General features: G+C 40.0%; 1 protein-coding gene across 11 annotated transcripts in view; it reads right to left on the bottom strand.

Moving 5' to 3' along the window:
• vav2 (vav 2 guanine nucleotide exchange factor) overlaps positions 1-27,190 on the bottom strand; it is a 188,095-nt gene extending 160,905 nt beyond the window's left edge. For 10 of the 11 annotated variants that reach the window (XM_067484242.1, XM_067484246.1, XM_067484248.1 and 7 more), the window contains exon 1: positions 25,863-26,081. In XM_067484242.1, coding sequence (XP_067340343.1) covers positions 25,863-26,066 — 204 coding nt within the window. In that variant the 5' untranslated portion in view covers positions 26,067-26,081. Of the gene's footprint in view, positions 1-25,862 lie in introns of all 11 variants that reach the window. The other variant, XM_067484247.1, reaches the window with a different exon arrangement.
• Positions 27,191-27,665: the final 475 nt, after the last annotated feature.

Here is a 27,665-nt window from a genome sequence, read left to right as displayed (position 1 = left end):
GAGGCTGTTGCAGATGCACATATGTATGAGATGCCATTGGCTTTGACACAGCATCAGTAATTTATGTCCTGGGTGGATTGATTTAGTCTGCTGCTTTAGTAGTCAGATTCCCAAAAGTTGAATATTGTAGCTTTATTGTCAATCACAGAAAATCTCCTCAATGTCAACAGTATATTGAACAAGCACCATGTGGTCAAAACCCAAACTGGGAAATTCAGCCAAACCTCAGCAGTTATTTGGAAACAAAGACACTGAGTCCAGCAGAGACTCTTAACTCCTCCACACTGTAGTTCATTGTGCTGGCTGAAGCAGCTGTGTCTCTATTCAACCTGCTGATCAATAGAAATAGATCTAACCCCAGAGCCGCTTTCACTGTTATCACTGGACACATTGACAAGGTGGTGGATCAGCATCAGCAACCTATTCAGGCTCAAGTCCACATTAAATGGCCAAGGATAGTGCACATAATGTTATTTCCTTTTTGTGAAGGTCTTATATATGTATACACACACACACACACACACACACACACTAAAACTGACTGCAAAAACTGAAAAAAAAGCTTAAATATGTACACGTTAGCCGCTGTTAGTCAGTCTGCTTTCAAATCAATGATTTACTCCTTGAAAATTGGATTTGGACAAAAAAGTAAAACCTAGTCAGCTACAGCATTTGAAGAACCCACACTCCTCTCACACACATGTAGCCTCAAAGCCTCACGCAAGGCTGCAAAGCTGATCCCTGAATTTCCGTGCGCCTGTTTGCTTTAACTGCTTCTCCATCATCACATAGACAATCTTTAATCTTTGATCCATGATAATAGTTTGGCCTTTCCCTGTTACTCCTCCTCCTTCTCCCTGTCCTTTTGCACTGTACTCATCCATGCGGAATAACAACAGCAACATCTCACGACCAGCAATCAGTAAATCCAACACAATGCTGTGGCTGTGCCCAGATAATGCAAATAACTAGATAAGCATTGGGGTGATAACCTCAGACACACGCGCACACGCACACATGCGCAGGAGCTTAAAGATGCAAAGAGCCTGGCTGCAGCACAACACGGGGCCCTCCGAGGCCCATATGAGGCAGGAGATATGAGGATGATGAAGTCTCAGTGGTGCAGTGCAGAGCTGTGATAATAGAAGCTTTTGCTATCTGCAGGAGGAAGGACCAAGAGCCTAGGTAGGGCTACGCCCAGGAAGAGAAGTCGCATGCAAAAGACAGAGATTCAAAGAGAATGAATGGAAATGCGAGGATTACAAAAGAGACATCCCACATTATTCACACCGGACTTTGGCTTAGTGATAAACCCCCGTACTCTTTACGCCAATCTATCTTTTTAACGACACCACTCGCTTTATTCAAACTGCTGTGTAAATATCATCTGTTACAGCCAGAGGCAGGAGTGGCAACAGGGCATTTATACCTTTATGGACATGCATACACATATGATGAATGTGTGCTACTGCCTGTATTTCTTTGTTTGCACAATAAATCAGACAGGTAAAGAAGACCATGGTTCAAATAATTTCCATCGGATTTGGTTTACGGGCTTAGATGATACACACCTAAATAATCATTAATATACACATCATCTGGAGCCACTTCCCTAGAGGGGAATAAAACACACCTGGTGTACATTTAAATTCATCTGTCTGTCTTTTGGGTATGTGTTTTTTTTTTTTTTTTTAACAGTCCACTAAACACCATGTTGCTAATCAGTGAGTTACTGAATGCTAATTGCCAAAACGGTGGGTGCTGTTGTCACGGTGATGGTTGCAGGAGCAGGAGCAGTCCTCTCCAGGCGTGACTGCCTATGTGGTAACCTCAATTTAAACGCGCACAACTGCCAGTGTGAACTCCCTGATCTCATCACAGCAGATGAAAAAACGCAAACTGAGTGAGTGCCCTCGCTTGCTTCATAGCTCTTCCATGATTGTCCATTTCAGGCAGGAGATAATGCTGCAAATTGATATTTTGTTTTAATCTGAATTGCGTGAGTCATCAATAAAAAACGTGAAAGCATGAGAAATTCCACAGCAGCTACGAACTACAAAAGCTAGAAAATCAGCAGCAGAAGGGGTTTTCCAAAAAGACCAATGAGGCAGTGAAACCTTTTACAGGGATTACTCTAGTATACCAGCAGCATTTGAATCTCTAAAATGACTCACAAGCCTAGACATGAAATCATTCATAGCGCTTCCTTTGGCTGTTTGTTTGACTCTTAAAGTTGCACAGAGAAGGAAAAAGACCTCCCTGACTTATAAATAAACAGGCTGTGTCCTGACTTCCTCTGTGCTCATGCAACAGGAGCGTTACAAAGATCCGTCTGCAGCAGTGAAACTCATGGCTGACCAATAAACTTACATACTGGGGACAAGCTTGGTTAATCATGTCTGAAAGTAAAATCTAAGATCAACGAGCAGTTGGGATGGCGTTATAAAATAATCAAAAATCGGCCATCATTTCTAATAAAAACGTAGATAGCTTGGGTCCTATTGCACCATACAAGATCAGAATTAAAAAAATAAAAATAAAAATAAATCTTTTAGATGAGATTAAGGTTGAGACATCACATCAAGAGCAAAAGGAAAACAAAAAATGCTTTGTGCAGTTTATTTTTTTCTTCTTTTCACAATTTGTACTTCAAATTACTGCCTGTCAACCAATAAATCATTTTAAATAAACATAACATATTAAATCAAGTTAACTGCACAAGTTTGATCTATTCAGAATTTAACGTAAAGTGAGAATCCATGTGTCGACACAGGGGTGGAGAGATGCTACAAGCATGATAAAGTCTAAAGAAGAGTTCATTTTTAAAAAACAAAAACAATAACACTTAATGGGTTGTTGTCAGCAACAAATACGATTTGAATCATACATTTGTGATATGCAAATCCTGTCAGAAACCCAGACCATCCACACGTCCGTCCTCTATCTTTAAGTGTTAAGGATAGTGAGAGGCGGGGTACACCTGGACAGGTCACCAGTCTCTCCAAGCGCCATCACAGAGAGACATACACAGACAGACTGAAACTCAAACCCCCAAATCAAATCTCTTTCACCAGCTCAAACACAAATACACAGACTCTAATACGTGCACTGATGTCAGAACAGCAACAGTAACAAACTGTTTAATTCAGGTCTAATTAAGGTCTGTCAGCATCTTTGTGCACATCAAAAGTAACAACTAATAACTTTGGTCTTGTGAAGACGAACATGTCATTTATCAATTCTTCATTGCATTTTCAATTTTTTGGCAGAAGCTTTTCCAAAGTGACTTACAAATAAGGAATAAATACACACTAGGTTGTTCTGTGGAAGCTCCTGTTACATAAATGACCTGGCTTGCGTGTTTTGTCTGATGAAAAATTTTGTTGAAAAATGATTCACTTGATTAATTGATTACGAAAACAGTTGCCGATTAAGTTTTTAATGCTCAACTAACTGTCAATCAATTAGTTGTTTCTAGTGTGTTGAAATTGAAAAGAAAAGTCTGCTGTGGGTAAGAAGCCTTCAAATTCCAAACTTTCCCGAATCATGTTTGCATCACTTTGTGTTTGCTATAATCTGCTCATCTAAGCTTTTTAACTAAAAAGAAAAAAAAAAAAATGCACCTCACCCTGTTTTGACTAAACAAACCATCAAGTCCACATTTGTCAGCATTCCTTCTGATCTACACTGTTACTGCTCGTCCCAGGGGTTTCACATCAACTTCCTCCCAGTGGGGTCACTCCCATTGTTCAGTCGGGGAGGGGGTGGGTTGTTTCTCCCAGATTGGAGACCCGCAGTCCAGCACGTCAACCTCCACATCCCTCTCAAACAAGAAACAACCACCCCCAACCCCCTTCATTTTTATATTGCTGATTACTTTAGCATTACGTTAGTAGCCTGGCTATTATGATTTCCGTGCACATACATCAGAGGCTCAAGCCTGCAGCAGACTAACTGAGCAGCCATTGAGCCCCAAATTTATAACTTATAAAATGTTTTTTTTGTTTGTTTTTTTAAAAAAAGGGTGTTGGGCTGATATAAGATATAACTTTATTCGTAACCTGGAATGAGGTTAGACTGGAAACAAAGAGCTGTAATGAATGGTTCAAACTCCTTCTCTAATTACTTGTTGTTTTGGTCTATGAGCATCAACAAGCAAGTGATTTGTCACAGGCATGATTCTCATTTTTATCCTCAGTTGTGATTGATCAGTTCACTAATTGTTTTGGCTATAAAATATCAGACACTTACCCTGAGCCTCAAATGCCAGTCAGTCATTCCAACACACAACTGCATGATTCAAAACCCAATGACATAAGCTTTCAATCATCTAATAATTTTTGCACCAGTGTATTGCCACAATTCATTTCTATCTCAAAGAAAACCTTCAGGCAGACATCAACAGGCCGAAAAAAGAAAAAACAACAACAACAAAAAAAGCCAGAATCATGTTTTTCGTTGTTAATGAATTTCCTTTCTGTTCAGGACATTCCTGACAGTTTTGGGCAAGTTTGTTTGGCTGACGACCATGAGCAGACGTTATGTAAGCTGGCGATTTATTTTTGGAATGCGATACAGCTCGACACATAGGAATATTTTAGCACAAAGACAGTCCTCCGGCATCTGGTCCTGGGAAGATAAATAACACAGTTGCAGGCTGAAGAAAACATCCGGTTGTGAGAATGAAGAATGACAGAGTCATTCCTTTTGAAGCAAACATTTGCTGTGGTCATAAACCTGATATCAGCAGAGGGTCAAAACAGACTGTATCTGCAATTTAGCTTCTATATGTTTATTGGACATTTCAACTCTACAGTAGCACCACAGTAGGAAGTGAAGGGATGTATTTTAGTACCAAAGAAATCATCACTATGCTTTACCCCTTTAAACAAAACAAATTATACTGGATTTTTGTGTGTACTTTTCGAGAGGGGAAAAAACAACTACAAAGCGCTGAGTCATCATCCACATTTAAATTATTCATTAAACCTCGACTCAGATCTGCCTGCTCGGACTTCCTGATCAATTTCTCCGAGTAGCAGTGCAATGATCACCCTACCCACACTTTCCCCCCTTCTACCAGCAGCAACCAATCACCATGTTTGCTTTCAGCCTTGAAACTATCCATCACAATCCGGCAACATATGCAGACACTGGAGAGAAGAATCGTTGGTAAAGATGACTTTGGTGGTAAATGAATAAGAATGTCTGAGGTGTGGTTTATGCCTTTATATTTCTCTGAACAGACACGTAAAGGTAAAAAAAAACTTGCTGCGAAAGGATAATAAATTTGCACAAGAGCTGCAGGCAAGAGGTTAAACTGAAACTGTGAACTTGTTAACTATACTAAGGATTTACAGATGGCACGTGCATGTATTTGCATATGTGCACAAGTCTCTCCGTGGATGGGTGAACACATCACAACTCTCCTCTCCCATGCTCTGTCGAACGTGTGTGCGCTCATTCTCTTGTCAGTCTGCGGTGCTAATCAAATTGGACTGTTGGGGTGTTTTTACGTGCTCTACAATGAATGGCAAACACACAGCACATCAGGGGGACGTCCTGAAGAGGAAGCAAATGCCAACAGATGGCTTTAATATTTAGCAAATGAACAGTCAGATCTTTCACACAAGCGCTCCGGATGAGCCAAATGAGATAGAAATGCAAACTAGACAAACAGCATACACTATATGAGTTGCTAAGAGCTACAGTTTCGATTAAACAAAGTACAGAGGGGATGTGACGATAAAGCGAGGAAGACAGTGGGTCAAGTTTACAAAACTAACCATCCATCACTCTATGATACCTGTCTGGTGTTTTAGCTGTGAAAACTGGCCGATTACTCTGCAAATTTGATTTGTTCCTTACACAACTACTTTCACCAGTTTGTTTGCTTGTAGACTGTGCACAAGGATGTGTTGACTGTGCACATTTATACGTTATTACATAAACTCTTTTTAATTTAAAAATCGTTTTTTAACCCAAACAACAATTAAAAGCTTGTTTGTGGTGTTGTGTTGATATTCTGGAGAAAATGTCTGCATAAAAGCAATTCCAGTTAAACTTGCCATTAGAAACAATAGAAACTATGAATCACATCTGCTGCTATTTTGCTGCCCGCTTGCAATTACTGTTGACTTTGTCGCCTTATAGAAGACTCATTATACTGATGCACATTAATACACCAGCAAACAATACGTTTAGTTGTTAGAGCATATGAGGATCAAATGACATATGGTTACAGTAACTTGTGAATACAGAAATAGCAGTTGAAAAAGAAGAACTATCTAAAGTTTCATTGAGCCTCATGCCAACAATCAGGTTTCTCTACAAAATATAGAAGTTCACTTAGAATTTTAAGGAACAGTTTTTATCATCAATCATTGACAGTCAGATACTAGTTAATAACCATTATGTGCATGTGCTAATGAAGCAGCTGACCTCTAACTCTGCAGAAACTGTGGCTGCTGTTGTTTTATGCTTCCACTTGTCTCTCTGAACACCAGCTTGGGAATACACACAAAGTCACAACAAACTCCAAACCTGCCTCCAAATGCCCTTTAAAAGCTATACGTTTATATTGCATTAAAGCAGCAATCTGGGCCACCATTAAAAAAACAAACAAACAAAAAAAAAGATGCTTGCTGCAGACCATTCAATAACAACTGGCTTTGAGCAAGCTGTAATGAAAGTCATGATCGTGGCTATGCAAACCAGAAGCACACCTAATGATCTCAGATAGTTGAATAATTTAAGAAGCAGATGCTGTAGTGACAAGTGAAATCTTGCAGGAGGGACATCGTTCTGGTCCATCCCAACTGTTTGGGGACACAGCTGTCGGAAACAAGCCCATATAGCTATCATGAAGATGTAAGCTAAAAGTTTGAAGCAGCTTTGCCCTCGAGTATTGAAACACAAAGTGCTACTAAAACTGCTCTAAAACAAAATAGCCAATTAATCAAGTGCATTGTTAAAGTCAGGAAAAAAAACAAATGGCAGGGAATCCTGTGTACCCATCACATTTTGTTGTCTGGCAAGTCATCCTATTGTTTTTCTCATTACTGCGCTCTTGTTTGTCCTGAGGCGTTAGGAACCTGTCATTAAGGGGATGAGAAAATGGAAATGTCTTCTTTTTATTTCACTGGTTTGATTGTTCTCCTGAAGACAAAGTTCTGTGCAGGATGCTGTTTGTTCTCAGAGCCTTGCAGACTCTGTTCTAATTAGGAGTAAATGCTTCAAGGTTGCAGCAGCTTTAGAGCTTTAGAGCTCACACACTTCTCTGTTTTTTTAGCCCGTGTATGTGCCAAAAGTGCAAAGTAGATAATAATTTGTGTTGTAATTTGTGTAATAACCTTGATAAAAGCACACCTGTCACACATTCAAGGCTGTGAAGAAGGGTCGATAGTTGTTGCAGTTTGTTGTACTAGAGAAACTTCTCTGGCTATTACATCTACTGAATCTTCTACAGCACTTTAACATAAAAAAAAAAAACTGTACAATTTGGAACATTTTTAAATGTTTAATTATCCTCTCACATTTCCTTAACCAGAAGTAATGTACAAGTGCCCGAGTTAATATTTCAGTAGTCTTTCCTCCACTGGCCAGCGATGGCAATTCGGCTTTTTTTAATTAATGATTGGGGAAGTCAGGACGACAGGAGTGTAAGCTGGGGTTAAACAGGGCCTGAGGCCTTTGACATTCAGCTGTCTGGTTTCTTGGAGTTCTTCAGAGAGAAAGTTACCATTGTTGTCCTCTATGCCTTCACCCCCTCCACATATAGCTCTCTTAGAGATGTGCGATAAGAGTCTCAACTTAGTCTTCTCAGCGACTTATTCTATACATTTACCAATCATACACACAAACACACACGTTTGTATTTTGTTGTTCAACTTTCACTGTAATCCATTCCCTATCCCTTACCCTTTTCTAAATCTTCGGTCAAGAATTTGGTTTGGACAATATTCTAGGATTAGGTGTTTTAAGGAACTGTTTATTAATTTATTAAACCCATAGTGTTTTTTTTTATTTAAATTTAAAAACTTTTTCTTATTGTGGAGAGGTGCTGCTAAAGCCTCTAATGACTCAGTCTTACAAAAACAGTACTGGTAGGGGTAGAAAGATATTCACTTCTAAATCTTTTTGAGCAAGGCTGACCCTTCTGGCCAATCAGAGAATTTCAATGATTTGTTTTAATCTGATAATGACTTGTACATTAAAATTGGGGCATAAAAGCGGAAGCAGAGATGTTTTGGAGCAGGGAGAGAGAGAGCAAGGCTGAATGGGGTGGACTGATCCAAAAAAAAACAAAAAACTGTTTTACTGCTACGGCAGCTTAACACACATATTGCAGCTTTAAGTAGATGTGAGATATTTCAGTCTGGAGCAAAGCAGTTGCGTGAAGAGATGTTGGATGTTGGGTGAGTCTCCTGTTCTTGCATGCGCTCACCCTGTAATTAGCAAGTTGGGCAAAAAATAAAGAAATGGTACACTGAGTCGAGAACACCCCAGAACAGAGTAGCATTTATGAAGCCAAACAGCTCAAGACCATTAAAACCACATAACAGGATTTCCAGTATGTTGATAATATCATTATTTACATGGTCAAATGGACCAGACATGTAAATGAACAGATTCTTACGTAAATTAGATTAGGATGCACCAGAGCATTGAGACACTAGTGTTCTGACTGATATAATTAAAACACAATCAACCATGTCATTAGTAATTATTAGTTAAGATCACAAACTACAGACATGTTGGTTTCCAATGAGATATATATATATATATATATATATATATATATATATATATATATATATATATATATATATATATATATATATATATATATATATATATATATATATATATATATATATATATATATATATATATATATAAATAAATGGCATGTTTCAATTCTGACTGAGAAGTAGTTAGCTGTGTTATTTCCTACAAATAGATCCAAAGCAGATTTGTAATTATCAATCAAACCAGTGTTCAAGGATTCGGTGGATATCTCAAAAGGTTGCTACTCTGATTGCACAAATTAAATTTCACTGCAAGAAAAATATATCACTTCTGCCATTCAGAGCCAATCATCCAGTGCCATTCAGCTGCCTGGTTAGAAACTAGCTCATTTTAAGCCAGTGAGGCCTGTAATGATCTCCCAATAGTATCATCAGTCGTGCTGACATTTAAAGACAATTAAATATCGAAGAGATACAATATGTTTCTGCACTGCTTCTAAACTCAATACGACATGGATTAACTGAGAGCACACCGCTTAATGGGGCACATTAACATGAGATATCAAGCACTACACTCCAACTTACATTTTCTCTAAGCTTTCTTGACAAATGTAGATTATTCACTATCATTTAACATACAGTAATTCACCATTTGAACAATAAGCTCTCCATCTTTAAAGAGTTTCACTATTTTCCAGCTGCAAGGTTTGTATTTCCTGCACCTCTAAACTGGAACAAAGACAAAGGAGGTGAAGGAGAGTGGTGTAACGAGAAGAGGAGGTGGGAAAGATAAATGTCAGAAGGCAGTGCAGTTCATCATCTCAGTAGCCTATCTGAGGGAGGTGGTCAGGGAAAATGCGATCCCTTGCTGCCCCTATACCTCTCTGTCAAGGTCAAGTCATATTGGAAAAACAACGAAAGCATGGGAGAAATGAAAGATCGCTGCCAGGGGCAAAGACGAGCAGGTCAAACTCAACATGCATTCAGCCCCTCTGCTAAATGTTACCCAGTAAAGTGGAAACAGTCACGTCTCAACGGCTACGGGCTTTGCAAGGAAGATGCGTGAAGATGCGGCCAGCAATTATAAAAGTGCTGAAATAAATGTATCTTGTATTAGAAACCTATTGCCACTGAGTTAATGAATACATTGAGTAAAACACAAGGGAGGGAAATACCCAGTTCTATTGTGTGACAAATATAGATACATGTACTGCATGTGGATACAAATGATCAATCTTGTGAATATATGGTAAAAAAAGTAATTGTTCAAAACCCAATTACAACCCCACCTAGAGCTGAGTGATTCATGAATAATTACAGCATGCTTACAATTTTCTTCTATAAATTAAATCGCTAAAATCGACCTTTTTTTTTTTTTTATAGCAGTCAATCATGTACATTAGTAGTCAACTTCCATGTACAGTTGCTCAACACAAGATCGAAAGTTTGCTATATATTAAGGTTCAGGCCCACACATAGCACCACAACACAAGACTCAAATTTCATGCCACTAGCTCTCAAGTCATCTGACAATGTTTTATCATTAAACTTGGTAAGTAAATCTGTTAGAAGTTCCACAACAATGCTGCTAAGGTAACATTTGTTTCGTGGACGTGCTGTACACCGTACACGGATGAGCTGTATACCATGTAGACTGCAAATGTCACTATCCATTCCTTCCATGCTATTAAGCTTAAAATAATAATGTGATATGCTTAAATATTTAATAAGGAGATTCCAACAAGTCTGTCCACGAACTACCAGCCTGGATGTTAGCAGTATATGCCTGTGTGAGTCATAACTATGTGCCATCACCTTCATCATTCTAAGAAAAAAATAAACATTCAATTCTGCTAGACATATTTTAAAGGACAACCCTGCTCATTTCCTAAATCAATCCCTATACAGACACTAAAACCAACAATAAATCTCCTATTCTCTTCAGCAATGTTTGTCCATCTGCAAACTGGATTAGGTTATTAGTCTGTGCTTTAGTCCTACACTGTTGGCCAAAAACGTTCAAAATCACCACTCCACTGGGTGACATGATACCTCATTCTAAACTGATTGGTCGGAAAATGATTGCAAAATAACTTTGTATGGCAGTCCAAAGTAAGACTCAACTGTGCATGTGCACAAACAGTAAAGAGGCAAGTGCAGCACTATCCAACTATATAGCAAACTTTAAGTTTACCTTTAAGTAATAAAAAATCTAAATCTGCCAGTCTTGGTCCAAAGTATCCTAAGAACTGCTGACTTTGCACCAGATCTCTCCAGTGAAGCAGAAATGTTAAATAATTTGCATGAGTTTGGGGGAAATCTCTCCATTGCATCCAACCACTGTGACTTGACATGGCTAACTATGCTATGCAGTTACGAGCTGGAAAGAACGAAAACTGAAACAGACACAGTTGAATAAAAACGCAAATTTAATAAGTGTAGAAATAAGCAGAAGTTTTCAGAGTTCTAATTCTGGCTACAGCACCTGCACTGCATATTCATACGGGATCAGTAATGCCGAAAACACTTGTATGACATAAGTGTTGGGCACTTTCTTTCTGAAACACAAAGATCAAAGGCTTAAAATATAATACCAGTACCAGTAAGTGAATACAATTAATTTACTGTGGTCCACGGACATAAAAATGTTTTAAGCAATTTATTTGCAGTGCTTTATTTGAATGACAAAAGTCTAAATGTGACAGAGTCAAGATGTGAAATTTTGTTTAAAAATAAATAAATAAAAAACCTCACACACTTAAAACGTGTTTCAGGTTGCACATTGGAAATACAGAAGAGAAAATAACACCTTTTACTCCACTTAAAGAAAGAAAATTACACACTTTGCACAACACAGTGAGCACTCAACAAGGGTACGCCCACACATTCTTCTCAGAAATCACTAAAGTCATGATAAGAATGCAGCACTTGCACAGGGTTTGGTAGGATAACTGCAGGGTGTCCAGACTCCAAGTGAACAGCCTGAGCCAAGCATTGTTGGATTCATCCAAGGTGGGGCTGGGTGCGTTTTGAACTCTCTGTTCTCCGTCCAGATGTTTCTTGTTGTCTGGCTAAGTGCAGGGGGAGGGAAGGGTGGAGATTACACAACTCTTTCTCTCACTTACTCTCTAGCCCACCAAGTGCTTATGCTAAACAGGAAGTGGGAAGCCGTTAATGTCCACAGAAAGGGAAAGGGAAAACTTGAATAAACACACAAAGAAAGATGAATCAACCCTGTCATTAGCAGCTGTTTTGTGCAGGCATGTGCACTATTGTTTCAGATTCTTTTTCTCCAACATTTTGCTACAATTGTACTGAAGAAAATAGTACACAACACACTAATTATCTAAGGAGAGTTACTTCAGTCTTTTGATAATGCAGGTATGCTCTGAGGTGTCTCAAATATTTTATATTTCCCTTCAAGGGTAGATATGTGAAACAATACTGGAATACAGTATAACAGCACTACCATCTTACAGCCTTTAAAGTGAAATGTTGCACCGGCTCTAAAATAAACCGTCATCAGGTTTGGATTTATTGCAGAAATAAATTAAATAGCATTAGTTTGACCACCTAATAAACTGGTAACTGACTATTTGCACACAGACAAGCATTTATGCTATTTGACAACCTCAAAGGCATGTCAATTATTAAACTGCATTTGTAAAACATTCTCAAGGAAAAGCTGTTTGAGCTTTATGACCTATGAACAAGATGCAAAGTGAGATCCATTTTCCTCGCCAATGTAAGATCACTGGTGAACAAAATGGAGGAGATTTGACTCAACATCACATACAGTAAGAGACTTTCGAAATGCAATGTTTTTATCTTCACAGAAACATGGCTACACAGCGGCATACCGGGCAATACCATCAAGCTAGCAGGACGCCACACACTCCGGGCGGACAGAATGCAGGATGGCTCCAGCAAGACCAGAGGTGGTGGATTGTGCATTTACTTTAACAAATGTTGGTGCACGAACTCCGTTTTTGTCATGAGTCATTGTTCAGCCAACCTTGAGTTTCTCATGGTTAAATGCAGACCGTTTTATCTGCCGCGGGAGTTCACTTCGAACATTACAACAGCAGCCTATGTTCCCCCAGATGCTGATGCCAAGCTTGCTATGAAAGAACTTCGCGCAGCCATCAGTAAACAACAGACCACTCACCCAGATGCTGCGTTTATTGTTGCGGGTGATTTTAATCACTCAAACATAAAGGCAGTGCTTCCCAAATTTCAGCACACCAAAATTAGCAAAACCTTAGACCATGTTTACACAAACATGGCTGGAGCTTACGTTGTAACCCCCCTCCTCCACCTAGGACAATCGGATCACCTTCCTTTGTTCTCACCCCAAATATGCACCCCTCATCAATCGTGTGAAGCCATCAGCTTTCTACACACAGACTGGAGTACATTTGCTTCTCAGGCCACCAGTGGCTCTCACATCGACATCGACCGCTACACCTCCTCTGTATTGAATTACATCCAATCCACCATAGACAATGTCACAACTTGGAAGCGGATCACCACATACCCAAATCCGAAGCCATGGATGAACAAGGAGGTGTGCCTCCTGTTGAAGGCACGCAACACTGCCTTCAGATCAGGGGATGCACAGGCCTACAGCACATCCAGAGCTAACCTGAAGAGGGGCATCAAAAAGGCCAAGCACTGCTACAGGCTAAAGATAGAGGAGCACTTTTCCAACTCCGACCCTCGATGCATGTGGCAGGGCATCCAGGCCATCAGTGACTACAAGTCCTCTCCACCCCAGCAGCCACTCATGTCCTCTTCTTAAACAAGTTTAATGACTTTTATGCGCGCTTTGAGAGAGACAACACAGTAACCGCTATCACGCTCAAACCCTCACCTGACCACCCACCAATCACACTCCCCACAACAGATGTCTGCAGCACACTGAGCCGGATCAGTGCGCACAAAGCCACTGGACCAGACAACATTGCTGGTCGTGTACTCAAGGCATGTGCTGAGCAGCTCGCTGGGGTTTGCACAGATATTTTCAACCTGTCTCTTGCCCAAGCAGCTGTGCCGACATGCTTTAAAAGCACCTCCATCGTGCCGGTGAATAAACACTCCACCCCAAAGTGTCTGAACGACTACCACCCTGTAGCTCTGACACCTATTGTCATGAAGTGTTTTGAGCGGCTGGTCCTGGCACACCTGAAGGACCCTGCCATCCACACTGGACTCTCACCAGTTTGCCAAACGCAGCAATAGAAGCACAGAGGATGCCGTTTCCATGGCACTGCACTCTGTGCTAACACATCTGCACAATAAGAACATTTACGCACGTATGCTGTTTGTTGACTTTAGCTCAGCTTTCAACACGGTCATCCCATCCAAGCTAATGGCTAAACTTGTAGACCTAGGCATCAATCCCTCCCTCTGCAATTGGAGTATGGACTTCCTGACCAACAGACCCCAGCAAGTCCAATCCGGCTCCATCTGCTCCAACACCACCACAATTAACACTGGTGTACCACAGGGCTGTGTACTGAGCCCCTTGCTCTACTCCCTCTTCACCTCTGACTGCAAGCCTGTGAACGGATCTAACACCATCATCAAGTTTGCAGATGACACTACGGTGATTGGTCTCTTTAGCCACAACGATGAGACTGCCTAGAGGGAGGAGATTCAGCACCTGGCTACATGCTGCAATGACAATAACCTGCTCCTTAACACCTCCAAGACGAAGGAGCTCATTGTGGACTTCAGAAAAGAGTCAAGAGATACACATGACACATTCCACATTAATGGAAAGGCTGTTGAGTGTGTCTCCTCGGATATTCTGGTGAACTTCTATCGCTGTGAAATAGAAAGCATCCTGACCAACTGTGAAACACTTTTTTATAAATTATATATTTAATTTTTGTTCTTTTTTTGTTAATCTTTGCTTTAATTTAAGTCAGAAGTTAAGTAGGGCTTTTCTCTTTTTCATATGATTGGTGGAAAGTAAAATGACTACATTTAATTAAGTATGTTTACCTATAGTACATAATTAGTTGCAGGGCACTTCCAGTACGTTTTTTAAAATCTACTTGTATTTTAACTTGTATTTGTACAGTATTTTTTTTCTAGCTGAGTACTGCTTCTATTTGTATAGTTTTGACAAAAACAGCACTAGCTCACATTTTCCAAAATTAAAACTGAGGTCTCCTCTACCTGATCAGTTAATTTAAGTATGAATTTGAATGATTCCCACAGTGTATCAGGAAAAGAAGTGCATTATTGGTTGCATTTATTACTAAACAAATTTTGTCAAACAGAAATACAACAGACTGTTTGCGAATAAATGGGACTAAAAGAGAAGAAAAAGAAAAGTTCAGGTGCAGGTATGTGGACAGGTTTACATCCACAGACCACCACCGGGAATGTAAATCCTGCTTGTTGTCTCAGCTTGTGTAGTTAAGGCAAATCTTGGTCTGCTAATGGAGGGTAAGTTACAAGGAACCAGATGAGCGGTGCACGTCAATGTGAGGGACATGCTCAATTTCACAGGAGAAGGCCACTAAAAGCCTTCTCTAAATCTGATTCTCTGTGACTCAGACTTCTGTTTTTTCTCTCTTCGTTTTCCCCAGGAGCTTTCACCATTTAACTCTAAATTGTTTAGCTTTCCTCTCTACACACTCGGTTGCTTTCATTATGCTAACACCAAACTGGTGGCAGGTTTAACATTTTTCTTCACCTTTTTAGATGAGAAATGGGATTGAGGAAACTCACATGCTGTCCTCTGGTTGGCACTTATGAGAAATTGTTTTTTAAGGAATATCATCTATCACAGATGGGTAGGACAACTTGTCTGTATAACAGAAAACCATAGAGATAGTCCATTTTGTATGAAAGAGAGAAGAAAAAAAAAAACAATTTCCTTTTTTTACGAATCACGTCTAAAATGGTGCTGACAAATGCTGATATAACTTTTTATAAGGACACTAAATTAGATAGACACGTTAAAAAGGCCACGATCCAAAACAGATCAACTCATAATGCAACACATAAAATAACGTTGCCACCATACTACGACCCAAATGTACCACAAAGACAATTTCACACTGTTCTATTGCTCTACAAAAAGGGCAATGTAGTGCTCAGAGGCAGTTACACAATATAGTGATGCACCAAGTTCACAATGAAAGAAAAACAGGCCCTCACACATCTATGTATGCCAGTAGACCAAATATAAACACCAGTCCACATACGGTCCTGAGGGAACGTTTTTAGTACTTAATTATAATATGTACATTCTCAGCCTGTCTGACACTACTCTGACCATCTTCCTTGTCCACCAGAGAGGATTTCTTAAATTGCTATGAAAATTCAGCAAGGTTACTCCTGCAGCTGATGAAAGCTTACAGTGGTTTTTTGTAGCTTTTGTTAACAATGACAATTACAATTCCATTAGTACGCAAGATAGCAGCTTATTATCAGTACAATAATGGGAAAAAACCTAACAAAGTTGAAGCATAAGGAATCCAAGCGGCTGGTTTAAAACCTCCGGAATACAAATTTAAGTCCTTTGTAGACTTTTGCCTTATGTATTAGTACAGTGACGCGCTTAAGGACACTATTTTTCAACTGCACAGCTTGGGTTTAGGCCTTGCTAAGCTCTGGCCTTACAAAGAGCCCTTGAGCAAGATACTGCTGGTGGTAACACCAAAGATATACTATCTTCATTTGGAGTGTCAGTTGTTCATATTGTTAGAAATTATTACTGTCCATACATGAGATGCACTTCTGCACATGACTGGTGGGGTAGTATCAAATTATCTCAGCAGCAGCCTTAGACAGTGGACAATGTTAAAGAAAAACATACTGAGCTACCCACTTCTACATATCCACTACTTATGTGGTCTTTGCTGTTTTCTCTGCCAGGATTTATACATTAATGTCTTTCAGGTGTTGCCATGGCTTCTGATAAAGAAATCACATTTTCAATCTAGAATGACTGAGTCCTTACCCGACCCCTTGGGTATACCATTTTAAATGCTCCCGACATATGCAAAGCATGCAAGTTGAGCAGTGATGCAGATGATGCAGTTCTTGTCTACACTAGAATGTTGTTAAAAACCTGTTGGCCCTAACACATAACATCATAATCCTTTTTGCCTCTAAGCTCTATTTAGTCAACTGAGTTATTGAATTTCATCCATAAAAACTGGATTAAATCCAACAATTAAACTGAATTCACAAGACCAAAGTTCATATTGTACTGTGCATTACTGCTGAAAAGACTAGCTAATTAGCTTACTGGTCCTAAATGCTAAGACTGCCTTAGTTTTCATTGGTTTTATATAATTATACAGTTATTGTTTCTGCATGTTTTACTTGCTGATAAGACTAAGCAAGAAATCCTACCTGAGCCCTACAGTACATTGTAGTTTCACAACATAATAGTTCACAACTGAAATAATGCTTTGAATGTGAAGATGATAGTCATAAAAAAATAAAAGCAACAACACAAGCGAAACATGCTGCAACACCACCACTACAAATGGAAAGAATTTCAAAATACAAATCACAAACAAATGGACCCTGTGCTAAAGATGGAGCATGAGGAAATGATCTCTTCTCCCCTCTAAAACGGGCAACACACTGTTCCACTTTGTTTGCATGATTAAGCAGACTGAGCTGTGAAGAAGATCAATAAGTACTCCCCTTTTTATGGGGTCCACACTAACATTCTAACCCTGCCTCTGTGCCCTTCCTATTCTACAGCCAATTACATGATATGATCAATACATGTCAGTAATGGGATATTGGCGCTTCTTGTGGTGATTCTGTGGCCAAGCCATATAAAATCTATGGCTAGTGTAATACATCAACACGCCTCCTATATGTAGCTGCCACAATAAGGGCAGTGTGTCATACTGGTACCTGTTACCTGTATCATTTATGCAAAGAGACAGAAAATATTAATTTGTCTTTTCTACATAAAGAATATGCCAGAGAGTGTGTTTGTGTGTCTGTACAGTTGTGCCTGGAGGTGTCCATGGGGGTGTGGGAATTGCTGTGCTTCTCCCCAGAGCACAATCCAGATCCTAATCCACTTTCGACCACAGGAAGCAGCCACAATCATTCTACCACCACAGCTTCTCAAATTGGACTCCCAGCAACAGCAGCTGTTCTACCAAGAGCTCAACGTGTAAGAGGTTAAACATCATGACTGACAGTTGTGAATCAAGATAAATGCAAGTCAAAGCCTGAAAAGGAAAACTGAGTAGTGATAAATAACAAAGGAGTATGAACCAATTTAAAAAAGAAAAAAAAGAAGACCTTCTGTTTTCTGATTTGAGGGGAACTGCAGGGGAGAGATTCAGCCATCTGGCTCACAACTACAGAGACAAGACCATAGCTTCCTCCTTCTCGTTTCTCTAAAGAGTGATGGCACCCAGCAGAGCATTGCTGGCTTAGGAACGATTCAGGCTCTATTCCATTTCGTGCCCTTGCAAATCTCCCCCAACAACCACTTTGTAGATGGAGCCTCTCTAGAAATCAGCAAGTGTCCATAAGGCTGCATGATCTTTTTGTCTATACCTAATGGAATGGCACAGAACTGGCAAAATGCTGTCATGGTGGATTTGCTTCCTCTAAAGTGTAATGTGTCCAAGAGGTTAAAATTAAGAGATAATAATGAAATGATCCTAGTCTCCACTAGATGTTCTTTTCAGGTAGTTCTACTGTCACTCATAAAAGCATTCTCCACTCGAGACTGAAAAGCTCTTTACTAGATTTACTGGAAGCTGCCCTTTCATGACATCACTGAAATTTTCTCTCTCCGTCTGAAAGATTAGGTCAAGTTGGAGTTCCCCGCACGAACACTGCGCTCACATTTCAGACTATCAGCATTCCCTGAGTAGTACAGAGAAGAAAACGAAGGAATGGGCAAATTAAAATTAAACAGGTTTTGGGTCATGAATTGTATTTAAATACCCATAATAAAATGCAAAACTCAGAACAGTTTTCAGTAGGCTAAAGACTGATCAGAGTCATTTTCATGACACTGTGAAACATTTAATGAGGAAGACATTGAGATGATAAATAATAATTAGATTTTTGTTCACATAAAGTAAAAATTTGCGACATGGGGCTAAAGCACATTGCTTTATCTGCTATAGCAATTTGCTCAGTTTTAAGTCACAGAAGTGCATTATATTAAGAGGTGGTTCTACTTCTTTGATCACCCTATTTAAAGTGAACGGATCTAGCAAGTAAGCGAGTGGTTTGTGCAAAATCCTTCCTTTTCACCAGATATAAAACCAAGTTCATGATGCCTGAAAACCCTGGTACAATTCTATACGACAACTTAAATCAGCTTTAACTGCTGTCAATTCCTTTTTCTTTGAAAACCATCTGAAGTAAGACAGTCTATGTGTGTATAAGACATCTGGTGGAATTATGCAGATTTGGAGCATTTGGGGGATTTATTTGTTATTTTTATATCCAAGCCAAATATTTTGGTATAATGAATAAAGCCGTATGTTTCGCTTATGTAGTTTTAATAGTATTAGGACATCAACAGAAGTGTATAACACAGACAAATAAACAAAAATAGGGTGCAGACTACTAGACATTAAATGTGAGTTATAGTTGGTTCATTGTCTGTATGTGGATTGTCAAAAATACACTTAATTTAGGAAATTGTCGCCTTTTAATAAAAAGAAAGTAAGAGAAACCCGTTGTTTTGGTGGGAATTTGAAGGTTTTGTCATTGGTCCAGTCAGGGAAGAGTTTATTTAAGATGATATGAAGCCATCCTTGCCAACCACTGACACCATCTTCCATAAATATTGCAACAACACTCATGAGAAGACAAATCACTTCTAATTAAAAAATATAGTAATAAAAACAGCAAACACCATCCTGTGAAAACAGACCTGTCACTGATTTCCTTAATTTATATCAGATTATGGACAGTGAAGAGGTATATATCAAATATTAATAAAAAACTGATAAAACATCTCCCAACTCCCATCCAACCACAAGGCTTCATTCTCCTGTCCAGTCATCCTGTAAATCTAATAAAGGTCCCACATGGCTACGTCTTTAAAATAAATAAATTCTGCTGATTTTAACTCCAAATGCCTAACTCTCAAGTGTCCCCCAGCAGCCCTTTCTGCCCAAATTGTCAAATCACTATTCACATAGTGGCATAGATTTCAATTATGGCCGACATAGCTGAGAGCTCAATGTTTGCATTTGGATGTACACTCACTGGCCACTTAATTAGGTACAAATATAAGATCAAATGCAATCCAGTACAGAAGCCTGCAATTGATTCTTCTTTAACAAGGTCATAATTTCTCAATTTTTAAGTTGAAACTTTGAAAGGTGATAATTCTGTGTATTATTATAGTAAGCGGTGGTATATATGTTTTTTATATATAAAAACATATAAAAAAAAAACCATAGCAGTGATTTTTCAGTTGAGTATCTATTAAAAGGATCTGGAGACACTTTTCAGGAAATTATCATAATTTCAACTGTAGCACCTGAGCTGTTTTTTACCAGTTATTTCTGTTTTCATGGAAATGTTTGTCTTTGGTCTAAATGGGTACCATGACTGATTTTCAACTTGAAAAAGTACAAGCTCTCTCCCCCTACAAGGCATCTTCCTTAATGAAGCATTCTTGAACAATATAGTTTTGTTCACTGGGTTAATTTTTGATCATCTGAAGGTTAAGGTTACCACACGGGTTCTATATAATTCCTCTAAATGACCTAGATTTGATATTCAATCTAATATTAAGGCTTACCTAATACTTGTGTTCAATTCTGAATAGTTAAAGACAAATACAGTCAACTTGCTATAGAAATGTTTACAAATTACACACTGCTCAACCAGTTCTATTCCTTCAAGAAATATAGAATTTCTTTGTTTATTGACTGAAATATAGAAATGTCAACACATAAATCAGACAAATATCAGAAGATTTTCATGACCTTAGGAGTAGGATTACTACAAACCAAAGGTTAGAAAACCCTAGCCTGCACCAATGCCCTCCTTGTCAATCCCATTAGCTTCCACTGACACCGTCCCAGCTGTGCAACCCAGGATGTGTCCCTAAAGATCTCCATTAGCAGTATTACCTGCATCCGGCAGGCGCTGGGGTCACGGGGTCAACAGTAGACCAAACGGTGAGATTAAATTACCCCTGAGGGACGCAGGGCTGGGCATGTGTCTACAGTAGTGAAAGCACCCTCCCCACACTGGTTGGAAACAGATTTCAAAATGAAAAGTGGGCATTCACCATGTCATTTCCTATTCTCCTTGTGATCATATTTCCAAATGCACACTAAGAGAGGCTAAAGAGGCTTTCTAGCCTGGCACATTTACTGTAGGTACAGTTCAGCTTCTGTCTCTTTAACCCCATTTCAAGCAGATACTGACAGCGGTTTTTAACAAACAAGCTACGGTAAAGCCACTGGTCTACTTGCTTAGCATCAAGCAACCGACAGGAAAAGGTAACCTATACCAACACTCACTGGGAGCAACTAAGTTGAGGTTCAATGTCTTGCTCAGGGACACTTCAACATGTGACCAGAGGAGCCGGGGAACGAAACAAAACTGCGGGATTGGTGGACAACCGCTCTACCTCCCATGCCACTGTCACCATAAAGGAGAATATTTCTATTTCTCAACAGTTGAAGGAGACATTGGAACTTAAGAAAAGTTGCTGCACATCCAGGGTTTTACGGCCCCTTATATAATCAAAAATGCATTTAATGCTGCTTTAATTTCATTTTCAAACTTTTCTGCCGTGTGTAAGGATTTAGAAAATTTGCTAAAATGGCAGTGATGGCAATGAATGGAACCATATTCAACACGTAAACAATATTTTCAGGATTATCCATGTTTACATTGCTGGAGCCCAAGTGTGAATTACAGGATTTAAAACATTTTTTTTTTTTTTAAATCAAACCTGCTCCTGTTACTTGCCAGCAGCCAATATTTCTGGTTGGAGCTGGACAAAGAGGAAGAACCTTAATTACTGTGAGTGGAAGCGGCAGGCTCTGTGTGAGATCTGGAGTCATGTGAAGTACTGAGAAGCTCCAGGCTCAGGCAACAGTGATGCAGTGTGAACACAGGTACTGTAACATCTCTCACACACATAACAAACGGGAGCAGTCACAGAAACAAAAGCAGAGCGCGCGCACACACTCTCACACTCACACACATACGCCTGAGTCATCCCAAAGGCATTCACAACTACCTCACTAACAAGAAAAACGCATGAGAAAGAAAAAAAACACAGAACACACAAAAGGCCTCAGAGTGCATAGCTCAGTCTTGTCTTTCAGACATAGCCTGAGGCACTGGATTCAGGATCGACTTAGCGCCAATGCATCACCAAACACAAAAGCTCTTAATCACCCATTTGCAAACTTGGACTAAAGTCTCACCTTTCTTTAAAAATACAGTATCTCAAATGCTTTGCTTGTAAGACCCCATAAATTAATGTTATCTCTGAATAGCTACATTTCTTTCTTTTCAGCATCTTTTGGTTTGTTCTTCCCCACTTGCACCAAGTAATTTGATAGCATCAACGTGTTACTGAGGTCAATGAGAATATCTGTTTTTTCATGAGAGGCCATTATGGCATTCAAACTATCACCAGCTGATTTCTCAACAATTACCTGCCATGTTTTTTTCAAAATGCCAAACATTAGAGAAACATTCCTAATATTCCAGATGTTAGTATCAGTTTCCATAGAATCACTACCGACACTTTGTTTTAACATAACCCTAAGGTGTTCCACATTTTGGTTGACTGTTTCACATGCATTTTACGATCAGTGCTTTTTTAATGACACAACAAACATCTTTTCTGTGAAGTGGAAAGGCCCATCAATGGACATTTCTCTATTCAGCCACATATTGTAAATGCAACAATGTTCTTGCTTCCCTTTTCAAATGCCACTATTATACTAACATTCACACCTGCAACTCAGGCAGAGACTTCACTAAATCACCTTTCTGTATTGTTCAATAAGGTGTTAATTGCATTTGATTCTTTTTTTCTTTTTTAGAGGGAGGGGATTCACACAGTTACACAAGATTGATCACACAGTTACACAAGAAAAATAAGCTTTGTAAAACCACCATCTGTAGCTGCTTGCTACAGACCTTTAAGCCACCACTGATACAGGTGTAGTGGTCCTTTAATCCCAGCATGCATTTGAAAGGAAGACACATTTATGGACCAGTTCACCTTGCCATCATGTCTTTCATCAATAGGAAGGAAATCTGAGCAACCAGGGAAAAGCCACTAGGGTGAAGGATAACTTTTAATGTCTAGAAATTGTCCAAAAAATGCAAAAAGTTCCACAACAAATAAATATTCTGTTTACACTAATATGAAACACATTCACATTTGTGAAGCAGGGAACAGCAAATGTTTGATTGATATATCATGATTATTATAAGTGCAGTGTATGGATTATTTTTAATTTTAGTATGAAAGATTATGCAGATATAAGGAGGAAACTGAAACACCATTAGGAAAATCCCCCTTTTTTCCAAACCCTAAAAAAAGCCACGTGTCAGCCGTCAATCTGTCAAATTCTAAAACATAAACAATTAGAACATGTTAAAAATGACAGTCAGTTTGCAACATGTGTAATCATCTCACACATTTAGTGACTCTTCATATGCATTTTGTGGATATTTTCATTAGGACCACCTCACAATAACAACATTGTGAACTCTGTGTTGGTACCATTTGAGCTCTACAGACTGCACAAAAACACAATGAAAATGTGGCACACAACAATGTGGATCTGTCAATGTTTCTAAGCACTGTTGTAATTAGGGTGCATAATTGCAGCTACTCTATGGGCCACCAGAAGGGGAAAAAAAAAAGAGAGAAGCACATCACTTTTGTCTGAATTTTGCCCCTCTGCTAACAGACGAAGTCAGCACCGTAAAGTTGCCACCTACACCCTGTGTCAAACAGTACACTGTGGCTAAATATTTAACAGCGAGGCAGATTCACAGGCAAAACTCCATTTCGAAAACTGTCAATGATCACACAAGTGTAGCTGTTGACAGGGAAAGAGAAATTTTGTCCAGAGCAAATGATGTAACTGTTTCGCATCACCTCCTCTTCATTTGGCTACACCAAATGATTGTGCTCTCTGAGTGTTAAAGCATATGCGCTCTGACCTTTTACTTATCATAAATCACATACTGCTGTTCTGCTGCCATGATTTTGTTTAACCCAATTTGTCACCGAGGACACCCCTTCCATCCTCGCTGCAGCTTCACACAGTAGAATGGGGAACATGGGATTAGTGGGAGGATCAAAGTGCGCCATTCAGACCTCTCTCTAGCCTTGTAATCATGGAAGTCAGAAGCTTCTGGAGCTGATAAGTCGAGGCCGCTGGTGGTTACTAGGCAAAGAGAGAGATGGGCTAGAGACTAGGGATGCTAATAATATGAGGTCTTTAACTGGCATCCTGTGTCCAGCCTTTTAGAGATGTTGAAACTCTTCAAACATTTCATTTACTTCAGAAAAAACAGAGCCTGCAGCAAATTCTTACATATTAGAAGCTTAAACTAGAGAATGTTTTCTCGCTTTTGCTCGAGTGATGACTTTAGCAATTAATGCCTATCAAATGTGTTGCAAAACAGACAATTATTTATGGAACAAGGTCAACAATAATTTCCTGGAACCTGAAAAAAAAGCAGGGGTGTTTAATAGAAAGAAGCCAGCATCAGCAGACGCAGACTGAAAGCCAGACAGAGACACCACAGACACTTTCACACATTATGATGGCAGAAACGGGTCACGGAAGGTGTGACGGATGTGCTGTCATAGGGCAATTGCCGTGAAGTGATGACTATTTCACGAGGACCTTTGTGGGCATAGCAGTAACTGAAAAATTTTACACGTGGGCGATGGTGATCCAGCCCCTGCCCCGGACTTCGCAGCATTATCTAATGCAGGCCCAGTGGCACTTCAGCAGACTTTACAGAGAACAAAAGTCAACAGAAATGTTTGCCACTGTGCTCCTTTACCCCTCTATTGACTTCCACTAAAACTGTACACTTCGTCATACTGGCATCAGACACATGAAAGTGCTGTGAAGTGGAGAAGAAGCTTGATGGAAACATCTGAGATCCAAACATCTAGCTGCACCAACACGTGGACTAATGTTTCGTTTGAGTCCATCAGAGCACTTGCTGAGTTTCTTCACGAAGAAAACTTTAGTTGACGAGAATCAAATTTAAAAACAAATCGTCACCAGCTGTTGTCCCCATACAGGTGCTGCCTGCTTAATTAAGAGGATTGGCAGCCTAGATTTCCATAACTAACAGTAATTATGCCCATCAGGAATATTTATTTAGCTGTCTGAGTCTACACTGAGCTGCCACGCCCACCGCCTTGTGCTCCAAAAACATCCACACAGGTAAAGGGAAATGCTTTATATTAATTTACCTTGAATAGGTAAACCTTTTACTTCCTCTTATTTTTGCTCCCTCCCCCTTTGAACTAGACTGACAGGATCATGCTTTATGCTTAATTACCACCCTTTCCTGTAAAGATGCTTGTCATTCCCAAGTGCTTGTTATTGTCAAGTGTATTGCATGTGCATCATTCACTGGTAAATGTCATATTCTTGATGATTTCTTTTTTTCTTTTTGTAATTAACACAACAGAACAGTTCTAAAGAGAACTTAAGGTCAGACAGTAGGTACCCATCACTTGTGACACCTGTACACACCCTGAATGTGCCAGGTATGCACCATGAACATGTGTTTAACTGTTGTAGTATTTGTGCTAAAGTGATTGTAGCTCTGAACTGGGCTGAGGTCCAGAACGTGGGCTGGTTGAGACAGGAAGGTCTCTGGTTTAAATCTGTATAACAACTGGGGCAATACGTGAGAGGAAATGTTGCACAAATGACATGTAGTCTCCTATACAATCAATTAACGCAATCCGTGAACATCCCAGTGGCCACTGGCTGCTCTGACAACCAACAAGCAGAGCAACACATGTAACAGTTAGTGCACAGTCACAAAACACAGCCCGGGTGTGTAAATCAAAACCACTATGCTGCTTTGAAGTTTACACCGTGGGCGACTCACCTGTGACATCTGAGGTCTGAAATTGATTTCCTTCAGGTCCACGGATCCCGGCGACAGGTTGTGCAGCATCTGACACAGGAGCACGCCGTCTCGCAGTGCTTGTGCCAAGTCGAACACGGCCGCCGACGGCCATACGACCCGGTGGTTTGGGGGCAAGACCTTGCAGTCTATCAACCAGCGCCCGCATTGTCTCCACTCCTCCATATCGTGCTCCGGAGACGCTCCTCACAGGGTCCACGAACTGGTTCAGGGCGGAGTGAAAGGTGACGGGTCACGGTGCACCAGCAGGCACTACGGTCGGTTCCCTATGTGCGCCGGATGTCGTGATCATTCAGTATCAGCTCGTCACTCAGAAAATATTGCAACTCAAATGTGTCAGTAGGTCACCGCACTGTATCCCCATTCCAAACGCACGCCACGCTCTTGTTTTCTGAACGCGGATACGACGAAGGCTAAAATAACAACCCACTTTGAACAAATCCACTTCAGCAGATGTAACCAGAAAACAGAGACGTGCTACAGGAATTTCCTTCTCTTCATTCTTTCAAAGTTTGCTCAGCATATCCAATCCGAAAAGCGTCTATCTCTGGTTACAATAGTGTCAAATAAAACAGCTGGACGCAGCGGTTTGTCATGTACTGACTTCCCCAGTGTATCACATTTCAGCCAACCAAACAGCACAGCCTACTATACAATGTGGAAAAAACAGCGTTTCACATCGGTTCAGTTGTTGAACCAAAGTCCGGAGTCACCCACAGCATTTGCATTTAACGTTTCCCCACAAGTTGAACGTCAAAACCAGAACTTCAAGTAATTTTCACAGTACAAAAACAAAGAGAAGAAGATGATATAGGCGGCAGTCCTTCTACAGCTCAGAAATCCCTGTCTTTCCACAACACAACCTAAACATCGCTCTCCAGTCGCGGAAACACGTCCAAGGGGGGAAAAAAACAGTGTTTACATTTATCTCATTATCGTTTCTTTGTCTCGCGCCTTTACGCACGCACAGAACAGCGTTTACGCGTCCATACAGCTTTGCTTTTCTGTGATTTCTGCTTTCCTTCCGTTCATGTTCTCTGGTTCACGTCTCCCACTCCTCGTTTCCCCCTTGAACGGAGATGTTTAGCGGTGCCAGCTCCCGACCCGAGCCGCACAAATGCGAGTACGAGAAGCGCCCGGGGTTCGAGCTCCGTGTTGACCCGGAGGTCGCGCGGGCTCACACGTGGCGAAGCTCTCGCGTAAAAGAGAAAACTTGGATGGGGTAGTGTGACCACACTTTGTCAAAGTGGCTCCTTACTCCAAGGAATGTGGGTTTCAGGGGTTATTTTTGAGTTGCGGATGCGCCCTCTGACGGAGGAAGCTCGCAATGCACGTGTGACCGACACAGCGGTGGTTAAAGGGACAGTCCAAACAAAAAGTTCAATGAATCTGATTTCCTGTTTTAACTTGATCCACTTGATATGTTCAACAATGTCAACAATGATGTCGCCATTTTGTTTTGTGAGATTTGTATGTGTTGCAAAGTAGTGAAAAATACATTTGGAAAAGCAATGGCAACAGCATCACTTTCCAAATACTGTGAATTGAACAGCTGGCAAGTGTACTTTGATAGAGTCGATATTCAGTGAGTCTCTCCACAGTGACGTTGATTATTGTATCTATATCAGTGTCAGTTCACGTGTGACTGCTGGATTACAAAAATGCATTATGGAACAATATACAACCCTAAATGTCAGGATGCATTTTCTCTGTCTCTCACAAGCAGGTACAAAGTAAAGTAAAGTACAATCTTGGGATGTTTAA

The sequence above is a fragment of the Channa argus genome, chromosome 18 (assembly GCF_033026475.1).
Source record: "Channa argus isolate prfri chromosome 18, Channa argus male v1.0, whole genome shotgun sequence".
Lineage (NCBI taxonomy): Eukaryota > Metazoa > Chordata > Actinopteri > Anabantiformes > Channidae > Channa > Channa argus.
This window is presented reverse-complemented; position numbering and strand designations above follow the sequence as displayed.